The sequence below is a fragment of the Papaver somniferum genome, chromosome 8 (assembly GCF_003573695.1).
Source record: "Papaver somniferum cultivar HN1 chromosome 8, ASM357369v1, whole genome shotgun sequence".
NCBI lineage: Eukaryota > Viridiplantae > Streptophyta > Magnoliopsida > Ranunculales > Papaveraceae > Papaver > Papaver somniferum.
This window is the reverse complement of record NC_039365.1, coordinates 87,986,437-88,007,009: the sequence shown is the minus strand read 5'-3', so window position 1 is coordinate 88,007,009 and position 20,573 is coordinate 87,986,437. Positions and strand designations below refer to the sequence as shown.

Below are 20,573 nucleotides of genomic sequence, written 5' to 3'. Positions count from 1 at the left end.
GAATTGAGGGAAGACAAACACGATATAACCGTTTTATCTAGATAACCCATCCTAGGATAAGGATATCCAAGCGGCCAAACACGACCTTAGTCTCTAGTTTTGTTCTTCCATGGTACAAATTTCACTCTTCAAGCTCTCACCCATTCCATGGCCCTTACTCTAAGGCTAACCCCTATGGGCTAGATTGAACTACTAGATTGGCCAAAAAGTGTTGCAAATCAAAAAAAAAAGTCTGGGAAAAAAATTAACACTAGCATTGGATAGTTCTCTCTCCTAGCAGTTGCTCGCAGTCCAACTATCAGCGAGATTGAAACGCTGAATCATTCCGCGCTGAAAAAGTGTTTATAACGCTGAACGGTTCAACGCTGGGAGATAAATTTTATGATCTAACGGATGAGATTTAAAACGCTGAACCAAACAGCGCTCAGCGCTGAACCAAACATCGTTCTATAGTGGTCCCAAATGAGGTGGATGACCAATCTAGCTGTTAGATATCTAGCTCATATGACTTAGGAGGTTGCCCTAGCTGACGTGGATGGCCAATCTAGCAGCTAGATATCTAGCCCATCGGACTTAGCCTAAGGGTGTTTAGTTTTTACAAATGAACAGTTAACGAGTTTGGGAACTGCCCTTAATCAAAAAGACTCACTCATCACTGGTGTTAATTCTTCTTCGTAATATTAATAATTTTATATACTCCATCCATTTCTAAAAAAATAGGCTTGTTTGGTTTGTACAAAAATTAAGAAAACTAATCATTTTGACCATTTTTTCATACTTTTTCCTGATTTGTCCTTGGTCTCACTCATTTGACATTATCAAAAAACAGAGAGAAGTGGTCCCCTATATCTTTCCATTTATAGAAACAAGTTTGGTTGTTTTTTTTTGACATACCCAAATAAGAAAACCAACCTATTTTTTTAGAAACTAAGGGAGTATATCCTGGCACATGTAAACAAGTAGCTACTTCACAATATATATTTTTTTTGATAGGCTAAAGCTGGATCCAAGCCCCTACTCAAACCCAGCCAGTTGGACTAGCGCCACTGCTGAACTCAACCCCGCCAAACCCCTCTATATAACTAATTTAAATACAAACCTCTATGATAAATCGAACCCCTGATTTCCTCTTTACTGGAATTGATAGGATACCATTGAGCTATGCCCTTGGACCCAAGCTACTTCATAGTATAGTGCAATGCATGGATGGATATCCAAATCCTAGTTAGTAAGTTCGCGAATGATTCGCGAATGATTCGCGAATTTTTCCGTATCACGAATTTTACCGTCTTATTCGCGTACGTTTGCAACTCTGAACCCAAGTCGCGTATTATGTGGCATTCCCGGATTATTCGCGAATCGTTCACGAATTTTACGTATCCCGAATGATACGTCCGCTTAATTCGCCATAAATTCTTTAGCTTTTACTTTTCAAAGACTCCACTTTTTGGGCTTTACTGCCTCCCGAACATACACGACCGAATATTAGACGTGTTGTAATTTTTATGAAACAAAAATGACTGAAGAGATTTGAAGGTGAAGGTGAGAGAGATCTCAAACTCACTAACCAAGCATCTAAACCACCATACGACGTCCTTTTGGATAACTAATGTTGTATATATTATTAATATCATCATATTGAGTTTATTTTTTCCTTAAATAACTCACACATATGCATAAAAATTGGTCTATGACCTTATAAATACAAATTATTTGTTATATATAGATACCGAATTTTCAGAGCCGAACTCACATTTATAAACCGAATTATACACGTACGTATGCCGTTCTGAATTAATGACGAATCACGTCCCGTTGACCGAATTTTAGACCGAATCTGGATTTTACAAAACCGTATAATACTCGTACGTTTGCCGTTCCGTACGTTTGCCGAATCCCGAATTGCTAACTAGGATCCAAATACGGAAAGATAATACAATTATTTCTTTTATATTTTGGATAATGGCATTATATGCTGACTTTTTTCTTTAAAATTGAGATAGACGAAGAAGAAAATGATTGATTCATCGGGAATTTCCACTTTTTAAGATCTTAAAACTTATTAATATTTGGCATACAGTAGCTAGTTGATACTATGGGACTTACAGAAAATCTGCCCATATTCTGTGACCACACAAAATTAAAAGTCTCTCTCACTCTCATCGGTGTATATATAATTCTAGTACGACTTGTTCCTTCCTTGCAGTTGCATGAAGGGGAGTAACTGTTAAAGCAGAGTGAGAAGGATTCAGTTGTGAAATTTGTTTTCTACCCATCAACTAGGCTTCCTCATCCTCATTGACATTTATGATTAATTCCCAAGTCCTTCCCCCCTAAAATTAAATTACAAAACCCCCCTTTCACCAAGAAGAGGACAAACAACACTTTTGTGTCAAAAAGAACTCCTTTTTTATGATTTATCTACGCTGACACTTGCATTCACTCTCGTTTCTCTATTACTCGTTTCTACTCATGTCTCTCTTTCTCTTTCAAACAAAGGCCAAGACCCAGAAGCATGAGCTGGCTTTGGGGTAGAGAGATGGAGAGATTCCGTATGTGGGTTTTCTCTAGCTGTCGAATTGAAGCTATAAATATACATCATACTCCACTTTGTTGCTTCACAAATTGTTTCTACTTCTCTTTTTCCCTCTCTGTTGATATTTGGTTACAAACAGAGAGAAATCATCCACCTTTCACCTTTGTCTTGCAACAAGTGTGTGGTAGTAGTACTATCTCAACTTCCACAGCAACAACAACAGAACATAACAAAAAAAAAGATAAGAGACAAAGCGAAAGTGAATTATAAGTTTGTGAGCTCTCTTCGTTCATAATCATATTGTGATTGATTGCGTATCACTAAACTTGTTCCGTTTTCCAAATTCTGATTTATCTTCTTTTCTCAAGAATGACTACTACTACTGTTTGTAGTGAACTGCAATCATCATCATCTTCTTCTTTCTCAGTTCTCTTTATCTTCGCTTGTATCTTCATCATCTCTCTATTTCTTTTACATCGTATCTTCAAAATTGTAACCTCAAATGGGAGAAAACTTCCTCTACCTCCTGGTACCATGGGTTGGCCATATATTGGTGAAACATTCCAGCTCTACTCACAGAACCCCAACGTCTTCTTCGCTTCCAAAATCAAGAGGTACTTTTCTTCGCGATACATCCATCAATTTCATATGTTTTTTTCATCTTCTTTTTAATTTATGTAATTTGCCAATTTTGACTAGGTTTGGAAAAATATTCAAGACCCATGTACTGGGATGTCCATGCGTCATGATATCAAGTCCTGCAGCAGCTAAATTTGTGTTGGTGACACAATCTCATCTCTTCAAGCCTACATTTCCAGCTAGTAAAGAGAGGATGTTAGGTCCTCAAGCCATCTTTTTCCACCAGGGAGATTACCACACTAAACTCAGGAAGCTTGTTCTGAGAGCATTCATGCCTGATTCTATCCGGAACATCGTCACTGACATCGAATCCGTTGCTCTACAATCTCTCAAATCGTGGGATGGTCGTTTCATCAATACTTTCCAGGAAATGAAATCTGTAAGTATTATCCATATATCTTACACCTATATATGTCATGGTAGAATTGTTAAATCTAGAATAATTGAACATGGATGTGAATTTAAAGTCAATTTCGGTTTGTGAATGAACAGTATACATTCAACGTGGCACTACTTTCGATCTTCGGAAAAGACGAGATATTATATAGAGAAGATCTGAAAAGGTGTTACTATGTACTTGAACAAGGCTATAATTCAATGCCCATAAATCTTCCGGGGACACTCTTTCACAAATCAATGAAAGCGAGGAAAGAACTAGCTTCAATTCTGGCAAAGATATTATGTTCAAGACGAAAGAGCGGTGAAGAAGAAGAGCACCATGATTTACTTGGATCATTAATGAGAAAGAAAGAAGCATTGACTGATGAGCAAATAGCTGATAACATCATTGGTGTCATATTTGCTGCTAGAGACACTACTGCCAGCGTACTAACATGGATTCTCAAGTACTTGGCAGAAAATCCTAAAGTCCTTCAAGCTGTCACTGTAAGCTTCCCATCTCTTTTATTCCCTTGTCATTAATTACGCTTCAACAAAAAAAAAATACAACAGATTTCCTCCTCCTACAAACCTAATTTTGTTGTTTAGTTTGTCTGAATAAGTTCAAGAATAACCCACTACAGCCCATATATCATTTATGTCCCATTCCTGAATATAGGCCAATTGGATCTTCTACTTGTGGTAAACTAGGTGTAATAAGTTAGTTGTTCATGGGGTTGGTTAATAAAGGAAAATATTATAAAAAAATTAATTTCATGTTTTCTTTTTTGTCGTATTAAAATTCAAGTGGTGTGTGTGATCTCATGTTTGCATGTTTGCGCTGCAGGAAGAGCAAGAATTAATAAAGGAAAACTGCAGCAAAAACAAGTTTGATGAAGAAGAAGATAAGGAAAAATATTTGAGTTGGGGAGATGCCAAGAAGATGCCAATAACTTCAAGAGTTATTCAAGAGACACTTAGGGTTGCTTCAATTTTATCATTCACCTTCCGAGAAGCTGTTGAAGATGTTGAATATGAAGGTTGGTTTTGCTGCCGGGCTCTAAAAATAATAGTATTTTCTTTCAATCATTAAAATATAGTCTCATCTGATTATGTTTTGATATTCATTTTCACCAGGTTACACTATACCAAAAGGATGGAAAGTTTTACCACTGTTTAGAAATATTCACCACAGCCCTGAGATCTTCCCAGAGCCTGAGAAATTTGATCCATCTAGATTTGAGGTAAAAATTCAGCCAATCTAATTTATTCTTCAACATTATTTGTATATAGTACTACTACTAGTACCAAATCCATTTATGCCTATTAATAATGAAACAGTACTAATTTTGGAAAGTCAAAATTGTGGAAATCAAAAACAGGTTGCTCCAAAACCCAACACATTCATGCCATTTGGGAGTGGAACCCACTCATGTCCTGGGAATGGGTTAGCTAAATTGGAGATATTAGTCCTCCTCCATCATCTCACCACAAAATACAGGCAACAACAACAATAAGAAAATCTTTTTTTTATTTATTTCTTTCACAATTTTTGTCCCTTGACTCAATAAAATTGTTTGTTTTTTTTGTGTACAGGTGGTCTGTTATAGGGCCACAAAACGGGATCCAATATGGTCCATTTGCGCTTCCCCAAAATGGGTTGCCAATCAGATTACATCTCAAGAGTTAGACGTCTCCAGAATTATTAATTAATTTAATTAACCATCAATCCAAAAGAAGCGTTGTTATCTCAACTCAAAAATGAGAAGAAGATAGGAGAGATACAAAGACTTTTTCACGAAGACATCACAGGCCTGGGGACCCAAGTAGGCAGAGAAGAAAGGGCTGTAACCAAAAAGGGACACCCCTACACGACTCCAAGTGATTACTACTGTACGACGACGAAAAAGCGAGGAAATCAAATTTTGAGAAAAGTATACAACAAGGGACCGAACCATAAAATGTACAAATTACAAAAGGCCTTTCAGACAAAAATGAGTAGATATGAGCTGTACTTTTCCTTTTCTTTCCTCTTCTTCTTGCTTGAATTGCAATCCCCCATTAGGTGTTAAAACGGTATTTATTAGGAGAAGCACTAAATGTAGAGGAGTGACCTCAAAGAAGTGGTCACTCTTTCCTTCAACTGTATATATACAAGTTAATGGCAAGCATAGATCATATAGGACATTTTATTTTTATTCTCTTTGGCTTTTTTTTTTCTTTTCTTTTTCGAAAACAATAAAACAAGCCTCAATACAAATTGTGATCATAATTCTCCAACTCCAGATTAAAAATTATTACTACAAGATTAATTTTGAGAGTTTCCAACAATCATAAGGATACTAAACTTACAAAAAAGACACCCAAACCACTTAACGTCATAATTACAGTACATAATTTGAATAGAAAAAATAAAATAATCATTGCATGTCGATTCCTAAGTTACAATTCAAACTTACATGGTCTAGTTTGTACCAAAAGTAACACCTCCAAACCAAATAACAAATATACGAGTAATAGAGACATTAGGATTCATAGATCCAACCTTTTATCAAGAATTTTTTCCAAAAACATAACAAAACAAATGATATAGGTATATAATGATCTATATATCCAATCATTTGTCAATGATTTTCTCAACGTAACAAGAGTAACAAAAATAACCTAAATCGGTTACCATAGAACGGAATCGATATGGGTTTTCATCGAATTTAGTCTTGTAAAACTTTTTGTTGTTGATGTGTTTGTTGTCATTGTTGGTGCTGGTGTCTTTGGAAATCTTGTAGTTGCTGATGTCGGAGTTCTCGTAAAATTATTGTTGTTCTTGATTAACTTCATCTAAGATGCAATACCATGCGTAAAACAAACGTTAACATAAGACCTCTAAAGATAGTACCCTGAATAGAAGTAAAGATGCCTAGATCTAGAAGAACAAAAAAATAAAAAACACAAGTTAAGTCTTGATTTAAAACATAAAAAGGATTGAAATCTAGCGAAAAATTAAAGCCAGATCAAAGAAAAGGTAGAAAAGAGACAATGATGAAGACCGAAAGAAATGGATCTGCTAAAGTCCACTCCTCTTGGAAGAATTAGCGACCTAAGGTTTTCGGATCTCTTTCTTCGAGAGAATGGAAAAATATACCTGCAAGTCTAGATTGTCTCGGGTCTACTTTCTATTTTGCTGGAAGCGGTATCATGAATATAGTTGGATACTTGTAAACCTTTACTTTCTTCAAAATATCCCCCATTTTCTTGCTCTGAAAAAAGAAAATAAATAAATAATAAATTTCAATTCAATTTTTATGAAATAATCTAATATCCATAACTTGGGTATCATCCCAATGGAACGTAACTCATGTCAATGAAATGCTTAATGGGAAGGTGATTCATTTTTTCACCCTCAGATTTTTTTTTTCTTCTTTCACCACCCTCAATCTAACCCTTTACGATTTGGAAAACTACTTAAACCTAAGTGATATATATTATACACCAATATGCAACGGTTTTGAGTTTTAGGAACCTTATTTGATTTACAGAGTATCAAATATAATTCTCAAAACTCAAGTATCCTGATTGAATCAAGAGATACATAAATTTTATTTATTTGTTATTAATAATGCAAGAGAGAAAAGTTTACAAGAAGTTGGTAGGGAGCCTGGCAACCAAATGAGCTCCCACCCCCTTCTGAATAATAGAACCAAGTCTATGAAAAAGAAAATTTACATCTTTTGTAGCTTCATGCCAAGATAAAAAGTTGTCAACCCGCTTCAATAATACGATGATGTCTTTGTTGAGCTCCCTCATAGTGGAAATGGAGAGGATACCAAAACCATATTTATTTTATTTTCAAGATTAAAGAAAAAAATCAAATAAAATTAAATAAGACAACAAAAGATACTCTCAAATTATATTTAAAAAGTTGAATCGTTGTTATAAACATTTTTAGGACAATCGGAATACCTTTGATGTTCTTAAAACAATGGAACGTAAAAATTCATGTCAATGAAATACTTAAATGATAGGTATTTTTTACCGTCCACCCTATAAGAGAGCAAATATGTAAGAGTTTTGAGTTTCAGAAACCTTATTAAATTTACACAATAACACACACATATATATATATATTAAATATAATTTACTAAATATTATTTGAAGAAAACTTCAAGTATCCAGATTGAATCAACATCTACATAAAAATAATAAATTTTATTTCGTTTTAGAAGAAATAATATTATCATTAGTAACACAAGAGAGAGAATTTTACAGGAATTAGTTGGGATCCCAGAAACCAACTAAGCTCTTACACCCTCTGAAAAACAACACCAGTCTATGAAAAAGAAAATTTGCATCCTTTATTGTAGCCACATGTCTAGATAAAAAGTTGTAAAGCTGCTTCAGTAATTCGATGGTATGTTTGCGAGTTCCCCAAAGTGTAAAAGGAGAAGACACCAAAACCATATTTATTTTCTTCAGATGATAAAATAAAAAAAATCAAAAAACTTAATAAAATAATAGACGAGATTCTCAGATTATATTAAAAAAATTAAATCGTCATTATAAAAATGAATGCCTTTAATGTTCTCAAAATTAAAAAAAATAAATAAATGATTGAAAACAACTCGATAGGTAAGCGTCCACGTAAAATATCATCCCTACGTAAAATGTTAAGATTTATTTTTATGTGCCCCTGCTAGTAAAACTAATGAAACATATAACATCTGGAAACCCACATGAATCCTTACGGCCATGCACGGTATGAGTATCCCCTTTACTGTGTAATAAGTTATTTAGCTAACCAAACAAAACTCCTACCATATGAGATAATTTGATTACGAAAATATGCACGTGTTTTTCTATACAAACGCAAGGGTCTACGTAGGTCATTGGTTATCACCTTCTTCGTTAAATTTGCTAGTAAAGGATGCACATATGAATAGTATTCAGGTCCTCCCATGGACACTATTCATCATCAGATTTTCCATAAATTTTTGGTATTCTTCACTATATTTTTCTATATGGACATTAGGGGTTTATATAGGATATTGGTTATCACCTCCATCAATAATAAACTAGTAGGGATGCACGTATACATGCGCTCACTGAACACTATTCATCATCTTGTTCGTGGCGTTCTTCACAAAAAAATTGGTACACGAACATGGAGGATCTACGTGGGTTAATGGTTATTAACTTATTCTTTTATTAATGTAGGAATAGATATAAACAAAATTCACGTACATGAGGGGTTCATGCGGTACTATTCATCTTCTCCATCTTCATGATGTTTGTGGTGTTCTTGGTGAAACGAATTTTTCTCAAAAATAACAATCTAGACGTTAAAAAATATCAACATATCCTTGAAGTATTAATTATATCCAAATTTCTCCCTGGAATAAACTCAACATCAAAACACTTAATATAGAAATCTATTAACAAATCACGATGTCACCCTTTCATGAATATCAAATTAATCCGACCAGATCATAATGGATCTACATATAAAAGGAAGGAGTGACCCATTGCTACGATTTTACCTATGGACTTATAGACTAATAAAAATTCGACGGCGGAGAAAACTGAATAGTGATTATTGGTTGAACTAAGAAAATTATATTCTTTCCCTTTTCTTACAAAAGTCATGAGAAAATGACAAAGTTTAGACAATGGTGTAATGTGTTACAAAAAGGATAAATAACGATAAACCGATGTAAAAAATAAATGTTTTCAATTTGGACGGTTTAACAACATCGACGCGTCGTAAACATCCACATGTTGTCGTATGAAAGATTTAAAGAAGCTTTTACAAATTAGGATAATATAGATCTTCAAGCAACCCAACATATTGAGCAATAAAAATCATCTCATAACAATATCCTCCTAACTAAAAGTAATGTGAGATGTTAAATATCCTCTAAAAAAGTGTCTTATTTTAAGGCAACACCCCATGAGAGTTTGTTTAATGGTGCAAATTGACTTCTAATGAGTCTTTTTTCTTTCACCATAAAAATATCCATTGCGATCTCTCCGCAATTCATTTATTGCATACGAACCTTAAACTAATACTCTTTCATTTTCCTTGAAAGATAATACTACACCAAGCTTTTGACATCGTCTTCACATCACAAGGCACTTCCCAATCCATCACCCTAGAGCAACAATTTGAAGATGAAAATACGGGGGTACAACAACCTCACCCAACATTTCGATTAGAAATCTGTATGGACTAACTCCAATATACTTTATAGAGAATCAGCGAGACAGTCAGACTCAATTTAGAGAAAAGTATATCGAGGAGTTAATATCTCTCTCACTTGATTTGATCTTTACTCAAGCAAATAGAAATTTGCGAGTCTTTATCAAATACAAGGATAATAACTTGGATGGTATCAAAGACCAATATCCAGGATCAATCAATTTCCAATCAACAACCAAAGGTTGGATTTCACAATTGATTGATACAACACACAACCTGTGATATTTCAATTATATAACAAAATATAATGCAGAGTAGAAATAACACAGACACCAGAAATTTTGTTAACGAGGAAACCGCAAATGCAGAAAAACCCCGGGACCTAGTCCAGATTGAACACCACACTGTATTAAGCCGCTACAGACACTAGCCTACTACAAACTAACTTCGGTTTGGACTGTAGTTGAACCCTAATCGATCTCACACTGATTCAAGGTACACTTGCGCTCCTTACGTCTCTGATCCCAGCATGATACTACACACTTGATTCCCTTAGCTGATCTCACCCACAACTAAGAGTTGCTACGACCCAAAGTCCAAGACTTGATAGACAAATTTGTCTCACACAGAAAAGTCCATAGATATGAATAAATCTGTCTCCCACAGAAATACCCAAGAATTTTTGTTCTTTTGATAAATCAAGGTGAACAGGAACTAATTGATAACTCCGACTTATATTCCTGAAGAACAACCTAGTATTATCAATCACCTCACAATAATCTAAATCGTATGGTAGTGAAACTAGATATTGTGGAATCACAAACGATGAGATGAAGATGTTTGTGATTTCTTTTTATCTTGCCCTATCAGAGATATAATCTCAAGCCACTTTTTCAATTGAACTCGTACGATAGAAAATGGCAAGATCAGATCGCTCAACTACAAGAAAAGTAGTTTCGTCTCGCTTCACAATCCCAATGAAGTCTTTCAGTCGTTAACCTACAGGGTTTCGAGAAGAAACCTAAGGTTAAAGGATAATCGACTATAGCAAACCAACTAGTATCACACAGGAGGTGTGGGGATTAGTTTTTCCAGATGCTAGATGTCTCCTTTATATAGTTTTCAAATCAGGGTTTGTAATCTAGGTTACCTTGGTAACAAAGCATTCAATATTTACCGTTAGATGAAAAACCTGATTCAACCAAGTTAATATCTTTCAACCGTTAGATCGAAACTTAGCTTGTCACACACACAAATGAAATGTATTCATTTAAGTTTGAGTAACCGTACTTAAACGTGTACACTTAGTTGGTTCACAAATAGTTAACCAATGGTTATCCATATGAGCACTCATATTAACCGTATTCATCTTTCTCATAACTAGTTCAAATGACTCATAAGAACTAGTTGATAGAGTTGTTCAATTGTTTAGGTCTTTATTCATAGACACAATTGAAACAAAATCGGTTTGATCCACTTGAATAAATTCATGAACAATATAACCACAGTTTTCAAAGATTGCATTCCTTATAATTTATTTTTTTAAGTTTATGCCGATTTGAGATATCACCAGCTTGAGTATGCGTACGGGTATGCGTACCTTAGCTACCGGATTTGAGTTTACAAACTCAGCAGAATTTTTCAGTTCGAAAACTTTTGTGGGTACACGTATGGGTACGCGTACCTAAGGTGGCTGGTTTACAAGTTTGCAAACTACAAACTCAGCAGAAATTTTCGGTGGAAAACTTCCGCCAGTACGCGTACCCAACATGTCTCCTTCACCAATACCGCGTGCACACATATGCACGCACTTGGCTTCCGGTACATGTATTTATACACTAATGTGCGAACACACTATATATGTTTATATCCATAAATGGTAATCTCAACTCTACATTTCAATCATTGAAACATTCTTCTATAATGTTATAACAATCGTTATTCACGACTATCGTCATCAAAGCTATTTTCAAGATTGAAACGTCACCATGACTTTCATCACGGGTAAAGATGAAAATGGTTAAAGCAAAAGCTTACCAACACATATTTTGAGAAAAAGATAGGAGAGTAAACTCGGATCGAAATAACAAATGTATATGTATGAAAACTTTCATACTTGAACTAATTTGTCTCAAGAATAGGAGATAGAATAGACTTTTGAGTGATAGATAAGTTCAAGTCTTCACATACCTTTTAGTCGGATGAAGTTCCACCGGTTCCTCGAGTAGTTCTTCGTCTTCGTAAGATGATCCCCATGAAGTCTGGAGCTTCAACTACACTTGACTATCCTAGACCGAGACTTAGTCATAAGTAAACTAGAAATCAAGACATATAGTTTTGATCATTAATATTGACAAACATGCTTGAGATAGCAACGCATGCGAGTTCGACCGAGCAATGCTCTAACAATCTCCCCCTTTGTTAATTTTAGTGGCACAACTATCAATACATATGGATTACAAAATAGATAAAAACTTTGTAGCTTCTCGTCCACATGCTTGATCTCCTTGGTGCTTCAACATTACTCGAAATTTTCGTCACTTCTAAGTACTCTAATGATTCCAAAGGTTGTAAGTTTAGCATCATCGTTGTTGAAGTTCCGTAGCCATAACAATGAGAAAACAAAAGCTCTCGATCATTGTTATACAGTGTCATAGTATTATTACACAGCATTAAAGTTCTCATATCACAACATCGACAACAGTACTATGGTGATATGTATCATTCCCCCTTAGTCAATACTTCGTCTCGACACGAAAACCACTCCCCCTTACATAATGATCCGTAAAACACTTAAACCATATGTATTTGTAGTGTGAACTACATACTAATTCTCCCCATTTTTGTCAATAAAATTGGCAAAGGTACGAAAATGGGATCCTAATGAAATTCTCATGGAGACGCTTCAAGACCAAAGAAAAGTACATATCAATTTTGTTTAGATGCAATCATAAAGCCGAAGCTAAATGCATTCATCATGGAGTTTATAAAGATACAAGATAACTCCTCAAATATTCCACATCCGCACTCCCCACAAAGATATGGAAATTAAGCGCAAGTTCAAAAGAACTCTCCCCCATTTGATGTCATTCCCGAAAGAACAACAAGGGCGACCTTACTTTTACAAGAAAAAAAAGGATTTCTTTGGACACCAAAAATGATTTTGTTATCCAAAAATTCTCAATCAAATTAACCACAAGAGAACCCATGATTGATTTAATCGGAATACACAACCAAAATAACCACAAACGAATCTATGATTAGTTTAGTTGGAAATGCTCACACAAGAAAACTTATGGAGCCACACAGTATACACTACACGTAAAATATGGATCAGGGAAGATCAATACTGCGGAATATACAAGAATTCATTCTATTTTCCGTCACTATTTGCATAACGACATTCAATAGACATAATCCTTGTAAACAAAAGATTTTAACCTATCTTCCATCAAAGAATTGACATAATAGGCTTAACTTTTGTTTGTCAAAAGTTCATTCATTCTTTTATCAATACATGCATATCGACATATAAACGAGATAACTTTTGACATCGTATGGGACAATAATAATTCACGTACGCAAACACACATATCCCATAACATATTGCGATATATAAAACCATAAAGATTAATACTGCAATCATCATCTTCCAAAATAATTTTTTTAGAATTTAAACGAAAAAACCTAAAAAACAAGAAGATGAAAATGTTGGACATAGCTATGTGTACTCACAATAATGGCTATTCCAAACCCTAGTTATTCTTCTAAACAAAACAAGAATAAAATTCTCATAAGAAGATTTACTAGGAATCATAGAGATTTCTCAAGGCCTCTACTGAGAGTTCCTTCTCATTGATGAAAAACCCATTGATTATGGGATTGTTCAATTCCTCCAAATCTTTAGAAATATCTGTCAACTCACTAAGTTCTCTTTTTAGTTCACGCACGGTGTTCGTTGTAAGAGACAACATTCGTTCATAGTGAATTAACTCTTCTAAAGACGAAACAATTTGATATTTTAAATCATTTCTTTTGTTGATAAATTCTTTCACCAAGCTCCCGAAGTTATCATCAAGCTGATAAAAAGACGCGAACCAATTAGAGGAAGAACCTTCTCCATTATTTGTAGCCTTCACTTTTGAGGAAGAAATTCCTTTACCTAGATACACATTAGCTGATTCGGCTGCATCCCTGCTTGTGGTGCCTCTAGTTACAGGAGCCATGAAACTGTATCTTTTTAGAGAAGGAGGAAGTCTAGAAACGATTTTAAAAATAGACTTATGAAGGTCTAAACCCTAGAAGAACAGGTCTTCTGTAGTTTAATGATCCATTATCTATATTGTTAGGAGAAAATTTTCTTAACAAAAATAAATACAATACTTGAGCCACAAAGACGCAAAAACCCATTTCCTCAAGTTAAAGATGAGGATGCGAACGTCTCTGTATTAGACACGGACGCTGTGAGCCAAACGCTCCCCTTGTTTATCACATAGTGATTTACCAAGGTTTGTTGTATAAACAGAATTCCTACCTCTTCTGATTCTGGAAGCATCATGTTGATTATCCAGATTCATCCTTTGCATGTTATTTTGCAGTTTGGCAATTCTTTTGTTGTTCCTCTTAAAACTTCCACAAAACGAACAAATGAAGAATCTTTTGTCTTGTTGAACTGGCTTATGTTTATCATAACTGTCAACCTTTATTTTCCTATGATCAATAGACACAAGAGGGTTGACAATGCATGCAGATTTTCCTTTAAATCCTAAACCATTTGTGTTTCCAAAGGACTTCTGACCAAATAACATTGCTGAAATTTTGTCAGAACTTTCGAATAATCTTTGTAGATCATCCTTAAGAGTTTCCTTTAGAGCAATGGTTCTGGTGAGTTTATTATTGAGACAATGTTTCTCAAGAGTTTTCACCTGGATTAATGATTCTGGTTTCTTCAATAAAGCTTTTAATTGAAGATTTTCTTGAAGAACCTCTCTATTCAAGAATTCGAAAAACTCTGTGTCGGACTCAAATTCTGAATCAGGACTTGAGTATGTGGATGTTTCTGCTGCGAGAGCTGAGGGTTCATCACATCCATCAGACGTGTTCAAACGGTTGACACTTAAATATTTTTCTTCCACATAATCATCAACAACAAATGCTGACAAAAGACGCTTATCACATCTAATGCTTCTTTTTACGGATTCTTTGATCTTTTCTGTTATCAATGGTTTATCAAACCAATCAATATTTGAATAACATTCAATAGTCCGAGACCAATTAGAGGCTTCACTTCTGTCGGACACAACATTGAACGCAAATGTTTGAACAAAATTTTGATCAAGAATTTTTACCCTTCTAAAAAGAGTATTCTTGGAGAGAGTGTTGAGGTTATTTCCTCCATCTATGGTATGCTTCTTAGAAACGTATATATTATCTTCAGATATAGTTTCTAAGATATCCCGGGCATCTGTAGACTTAGTGCATGTAGACACAAAATGTTGAATATCTGGGGTAATGGCATGTCTGATAGCATTCAAGCCGTCAGAATTTTTTTTGCTGCAAGAATTTCTTCTGGACTATATCTACCATCCTTAGGTACAGATACATCGCCTTCTGTATTAACCGGAGGATCATAGCCATTAATAACGCGTACCCATGTTTGAAAATCACGAGCTTGAAGAAAATCACACATAACAACTTTCCACCATGGGTAGTTTGAACCATCGAATACTGGTGGTACGTTAATAGAGATAGCACCTCTGTCCATAGAGTCGGATCGCTACAAACACAGACTTTTGAGGTCTTGAACGTGTTTGCCTGCTCTGATACCAATTAAAAATGCGGGGGTACAACAACCTCACCCAATATTTCGATTAGCAATCTGTATGCACTAACTCCAATATACTTTCTAGAGAATCAACTAGACAGTCAGACTCAATCTAGAGAAAAGTATATCGAGGAGTTAATATTTCTCTCACTTGATTTGATCTTTACTCAAGCAAATAAAAATCTGCGAGTCTTTATCAAATACAAGGATAATAACTTGGATGGTACCATAGACTAATATCCAAGGATCAATCAATTTCCAATCAACAACCAAAGATTGGATTTCACAATTGATCGATACAACGCACAACCTGTGATATTTCAATTATATAACAAAATATAATACGGAATAAAAATAACACAGACACCAGAAATTTTGTTAACGAGGAAACCGCAAATGCAGAAAATCCCCGGGACCTAGTCCAGATTGAACACAACACTGTATTAAGCCGCTACAGACACTAGCCTACTACAAACTAACTTCGGTCTGGACTGTAGTTGAACCCTAATCAATCTCACACTGATTCAAGGTACAGTTACGCTCCTTACATCTCTGATCCCAGCAAGATACTATGCACTTGATTCCCTTAGCTTATCTCACCCACAACTAAGAGTTGCTACGACCCAAAGTCGAAGACTTGATAGACAAATCTGTCTCACACAGAAAAGTATATAGAATTGAATAAATCTGTCTCCCACAAAAATACCCAAGAGTTTTTGTTCCGTATTTTGATAAATCAAGGTTAACAAGAACCAATTGATAACCCGGACTTATATTCCCGAAGAACAGCCTAGTATTATCAATCACTTCACAATAATCTAAATTGTATGGTAGAGAAACTAGATATTGTGGAATCACAAACGATGAGACGGAGATGTTTGTGATTTCTTTTTATCTTGCCCTATCGGAGATATAATATCAAGCCAATTATTCAATTGAACTCGTACGATAGAAACTGGCAAGATCAGATCGCTCAACTACAAGAAAAGTAGTTTCGTCTGGCTTCACAATCCCAATGAAGTCTTTCAGTCGTTAACCTACAGGGTCTCGAGAAGAAACCTAAGGCTAAAGGAGAATCGATTATATCAAACCAACTAGTATCACACAGGAGGTGTGGGTATTAGTTCTTCCAGATGCTAGATGTCTCCTTTATATAGTTTTCAAATCAGGGTTTGCAATCTAGGTTATCTTGGTAACAAAGCATTCAATATTCACCGTTAGATGAAAAACCGGATTCAACCAAGTTAATATCTTTTAACTGTTAGATCGAATCCTAGCTTGTCACACACACAAATGAAATGTATTCATTTAGGTTTGAGTAACCGTACCTAAACGTGTACACTTAGTCGGTTCTTAAACAGTTAACCAATGGTTAGCCATATGAGCACTTTCATATTAACCGTATTCATCTTTCTCATAACTAGTTCAAATGACTCATAAGAACTAGTTGATAGAGTTGTTCAATTGCTTAGGTCTTTATTCATATACACAATTGAAACAAAATCGGTTTGATCCACTTGAATCAATTCATGAAAAATATAGCCACGGTTTGCAAAGATTGCATTCCTTATAATTTATTGTTTTAAGTTCATGAACTACCGATTTAAGATATCACCAGCTTGAGTACCCGTACGGGTATGCGTACCTTCGCTGCCGGATTTGAGTTTACAAACTCAGCAGAAATTTTCGGTTCGAAAACTTCCGTGGGTACACGTATGGGTACGCGTACCTAAGGTGACTGGTTTACAAGTTTGCAAACTACAAACTCAGCAAAAATTTTCGGTTGGCTTCCGGTACATGGATTTATACACTAATGTGCGAACACACTGTATATGCTTATATCCATAGATGGTAACCTCAACTCTACATTTCAATCATTGAAACATTCTTCTATAATGTTATAACAATCGTTATTCACGACTATCGTCATCAAAGCTATTTTCAAGATTGAAATGTCATCATGACTTTTGTTACGGGTAAAGATGAAAACGGTTAAAGCAAAAGCTTACCAACACATATTTCGAGAAAAAGCTACGCGAGTAAACTCGGCTCGAAATAGCAAATGTGTATATATGAAAACTATCATACTTAAACGACTCTGTCTCAAGAATGGGAGATAGAATATACTTTTGAGTGATAGATAAGTTCAAGTCTCCACATAAATTTTAGTCGGATGAAGTTCCACCGGTTCCTCGAGTAGTTCTTCGTCTTCGTAAGATGATCGCCATGGGGTCTGGAGCTTCAACTACACTTGACTATCCTAGACCGAAACTTAGTCATAAGTAAACTAGAAATCAAGACATATAGTTTTGATCACTAATATTGACAAACATGCTTGAGATAGCAACGCATGCGATTTCGACCGAGCAATGATCTAACAGAAGAGATGTAACTTTTACGTCGATTAAATTTCCAAATAAATTTTTGCGCTTTAGATTATAATCAAATTTATATAATTTTACGAAGAATCAAGTAGGCTAAGAACTTACTTTAGAATTTTATAAATTTATAGAAATTTACAAAAGTTTAGAACTTTCGAAGATATTGACAAGGTTGTATGTACAGTTTTTAGAGTCATGTAGAATCGTCGTAAAAAAATTTAAATGATAATTAAAGTAGGTTGTATTTAAAATTTACGAGAATATGCATTATATTATATATTAGTCAAGTTGCTTGATCAGTCCTATTTGTATTCCCGAGACATAAATCTAAGTACCTGAATTTTAAAAATACTTTTGAGAATATTGCAGTTTATGGGATAATACCATTGGGACTATGTTATTAAACACAGTGATTTCATTTATATAAATCAAAATAAACACATGCCTCTAAATTTCTAAGTTTGTACTACAAATGTTAAGAAGGTATATTAATTTATGTAAAATAGTAAAGAAAAACAAAACATAAACTAAATAATATTTATTGGAAAAGTAAAAATACTACTGAAAATTAAAACCATACATCCAATGATATTACTTATGGAATTACATACGTTCTCTTGTATGAATGGATTATTATAATAATAGTAGTACTTATTAAGTTGTAAAGATAAATGGAGATGTTATTTAGTTCTTTAAATTGTATATACAGTGAAGTGACTAATCGAGATTATTTTCCTGACAGATGTTAATTCTACAATGACATTATCTTCATAAGTGTTATTATATAATTTTACATATAAGATGATCTTATATCACAAGACAATATTAACTAGATAGTAAAAGAAAAACATAACCTCCTTCTCCTTAAACCAAAATTAAGGACGTTAGTTATTCACTATAATTTTTTTCACAGCATTCCCCATTGGATGACTAGCATCTTAAGTATGTTGTCTGGTTGTAACTTTGAGATAAAACCTGGATGGGAAAAAATTACAGATTTAAAACATTATAAAAATATTGGAAACATGTTTTGTCTCGTTAAGACCTTGTGCGAAAAAACGTTGACAAAGGAAAAAGAGTACAACACGTTGAAATACATACCCTCTGCCCCTTCCCCGCCCTCAGATAAACTTTATATTAATTTGTCTACTCGAACATGTGGCACATTCTGATTCTATATACCAGCTCCCAGAAAGCTTTTATCGGCAATAAAAGCTTTCTGGGAATGGATCAACATAATCCTCATATGATTATATTTTATTGATATCAATATCATTATTTTTTTGAAGATGATGAGAATAAAATAATTTCAACGAAATATAATTCGTTCTCTCACCCTTTATGTAGCCTTCTTTAATTTATGTTGTACATGTTGAATCGATTTCATTTGTATTATTCACGTATTGGTAATGGAAGTTAGACTGCATGAGCTTCTGATATATTCCATTAATAATCGCATCTACATACATTATCTACTTGCTTCATGAAGAGCAAAGTGATTATAGGGAGTAGATGGTGTTTATAAGAACACCATGAAATTATATAGTACTACCATTAGTATAAATTTATCCATGTTTTAGATACTTCTTTCCGTGGATTGAGATATGATCTGACAGTGCTTAAACATGTATAATTTTATACTAGTGGTAGTACTATACCATTTAAAGAATATTTCATGTTAAATAAATAAATAAATAGATATATATATATATAGATATGATACCATGAAAGTCATAAAAATGTTTTGCTCATTCTCATTATCGCTTTGTTGGCGCAGAACTGTACCCGGCTAATAAATTTGCTGGAAAGAAATGTCAATACTAGTATATTGGGTTAAATATAACCAAGCCTTAATCACACACATGTATGGTACTTCTGTACCAATAAGTGTTTCACCCTCATCTTTAGGGCGAATATATCACCTTAAAGGTCAAGAGATCTTATAACCATTGGGGTTCTAGGAGAATATGCGGCATATGCTTTGCCCATCATAAGATGCTTCACGATTTTTTAGTATAAGTAGATTGATCAACAAGAATTCTTTTTTTGTAATACTTGTAAAAACTTTATTGTATCGACATCTTTAATCTCACTTATTCAGGCATTTAATTGTTTTGGAAAGTTTATCAGGAATTTCAATCCAATTGTTGTCATCTAATATTGTAATTTTAAATTTTCTCTTCTTAATAAACAAATAAGGGAAAATATGATTGTTTTCATATCCCTTTTTTCATTAAGTATTTACTGAGGAGCTTATACATAGTCGCTCGGATTATATTACTCCATATATAGCTCTGTTTAAACCTTTTCCACAAAATGTTTGTATCTAGCTTGCCATATAGATATACATAAACCACGTCCGTTTGATGCCTATTATACCCATGAAAGGCTTCCTGGATGATTAAATATCATAGGTAATTACATCCATGACAAAAGAGCATGTTTCCTTATAGTCAACCCAAGGTTTCTATAGGAAATTCTTTGTTACTAATCGCGTTATATAATGAATAAATTTGCTTCTCTTGTCAAGATTTTTCACAATCACCCCTTTGTAATATGCAAGATTCCCATTTTTCGGTGTTTGGTTTACAGGCATGAAAACAATGTATTAACGTAAGAATC

At 34.3% G+C, this 20,573-nt stretch overlaps 1 protein-coding gene across 1 annotated transcript; it reads left to right on the top strand.

Moving 5' to 3' along the window:
• Window positions 1-2,483: 2,483 nt before the first annotated feature.
• On the top strand, window positions 2,484-5,687 carry LOC113302842 (abscisic acid 8'-hydroxylase 1-like). Its single transcript, XM_026551797.1, has 7 exons — window positions 2,484-3,150; window positions 3,236-3,554; window positions 3,668-4,060; window positions 4,401-4,593; window positions 4,691-4,797; window positions 4,936-5,054; window positions 5,150-5,687. The coding sequence occupies exons 1-7, from the start codon at window positions 2,906-2,908 to the stop codon at window positions 5,241-5,243; spliced, it is 1,470 nt and encodes a 489-aa protein (XP_026407582.1). The 5' UTR covers window positions 2,484-2,905; the 3' UTR covers window positions 5,244-5,687.
• Window positions 5,688-20,573: the final 14,886 nt, after the last annotated feature.